Source organism: Penaeus monodon, chromosome 20, assembly GCF_015228065.2.
Source record: "Penaeus monodon isolate SGIC_2016 chromosome 20, NSTDA_Pmon_1, whole genome shotgun sequence".
In the NCBI taxonomy this organism is placed as follows: domain Eukaryota; kingdom Metazoa; phylum Arthropoda; class Malacostraca; order Decapoda; family Penaeidae; genus Penaeus; species Penaeus monodon.
The window spans coordinates 37,226,851-37,228,019 of record NC_051405.1 but is presented as its reverse complement, the minus strand read 5'-3'; the positions used below and the strand labels follow the sequence as shown (position 1 = coordinate 37,228,019).

The following is a 1,169-nucleotide window of genomic DNA, read 5'->3' as shown; positions in this document are numbered from 1 at the left end:
GGGATGTAAGCAAGAATTACTGTTCAGGCTAGATTTCCTTTGAAAGCAAAATCATAACAGGCAGTGATGTTAGCTTGGGATCAGCAAGGTAAAGATGCTGATATTCAATTTAGACAGTCTGGTTTGCAGCATAATACACCTTTTTTCTATAACCATTATACATATATTCACACCTTTTTAAAAAAGATTTCCCTTACACATGCACTGAAATTACTATAGCTTTGCTATCAGAAAGGCAAATCACAATGCAAATGAAACTTTTGACTTGTTAAGGTCACTAGAGCTGGCGCACACACAGTGGCAGAGTTACTGTCCCTTATCCCTGCATCTCTCATGTCCACAGTCCTGCAGATACCAGATGGTGGAGCACATCTCCACTTCCTTACAGAGCCCTTGGCAGCTCCATCCACTGTAGTGATGCACCACTTTGAACACTCATCAGTCTTGATACATTTCTCAGGTCCTGTCCACATGAAAAACTTGAGCACCGACGCTTCATGCTTAGCTTCCCTTTACCCAAGGAGGCTTGGCAGTTCTCCCATCCAATAGCTTCAATGACAGTCCTGATGGTCAGTTCTAGTAGGAGGGAAAGTGTGGAAAAATATCAGTTACATTGTTTGCTTATACATGGAAGTCAGTAATACATAGGCACTAGATAACTGAAAATCACAAAAGATTCCTACTTTTACCAGTATCAGAAAAAATTCAAACTCTATACTAACAGAAAATAATACATGAAAGTGAATATGGGTCTTGGATGATAAAGAACATTCCTTACAAACTGCAAACTAAATCATTTATTAATTCTGCTAAATAGAATGGAAAAAACAACTTGGCCAGGTTTCCAGGAGCACTCACTGGTCAGGTGCATGGGCTGTGCTCGAGAGTAAAGGGTCTGTGTCGCGGAGGGAGAGCTCCGATGAGGGGCCCGCCCGTACTGGAGGGAGCTGGTGGAGAAGGGCCGGGGGAGGGAGAGGCTGCTGTGCTGTGACTGCTGCCCCCCCCACTGCTGCTGTTCCCCCCACTGCTGGTCCCTGGCACCCCGGGCCCGCCGCCTGGCCCACTTTCTCTCTTTCTGCCGCCTGCGCTCGCTCTCTCTGTAATCTGAAGTGCCAAGATCCAAATAATAATCTAGAATGCTTCTCTTCAGGGCTTATGTTCACCCCTTC

At 45.3% G+C, this 1,169-nt stretch overlaps 1 protein-coding gene across 1 annotated transcript in view; it reads right to left on the bottom strand.

The window, feature by feature from the left end:
- LOC119585789 (calmodulin-binding transcription activator 1-like) overlaps window positions 1-1,169 on the bottom strand; it is a gene marked incomplete at its 5' end in the record, with an annotated part of 96,684 nt that overhangs the window by 3,999 nt on the left and 91,516 nt on the right. Inside the window, 2 exon segments of the mRNA XM_037934507.1 lie at window positions 1-576; window positions 859-1,097. Coding sequence (XP_037790435.1) covers window positions 383-576; window positions 859-1,097 — 433 coding nt within the window.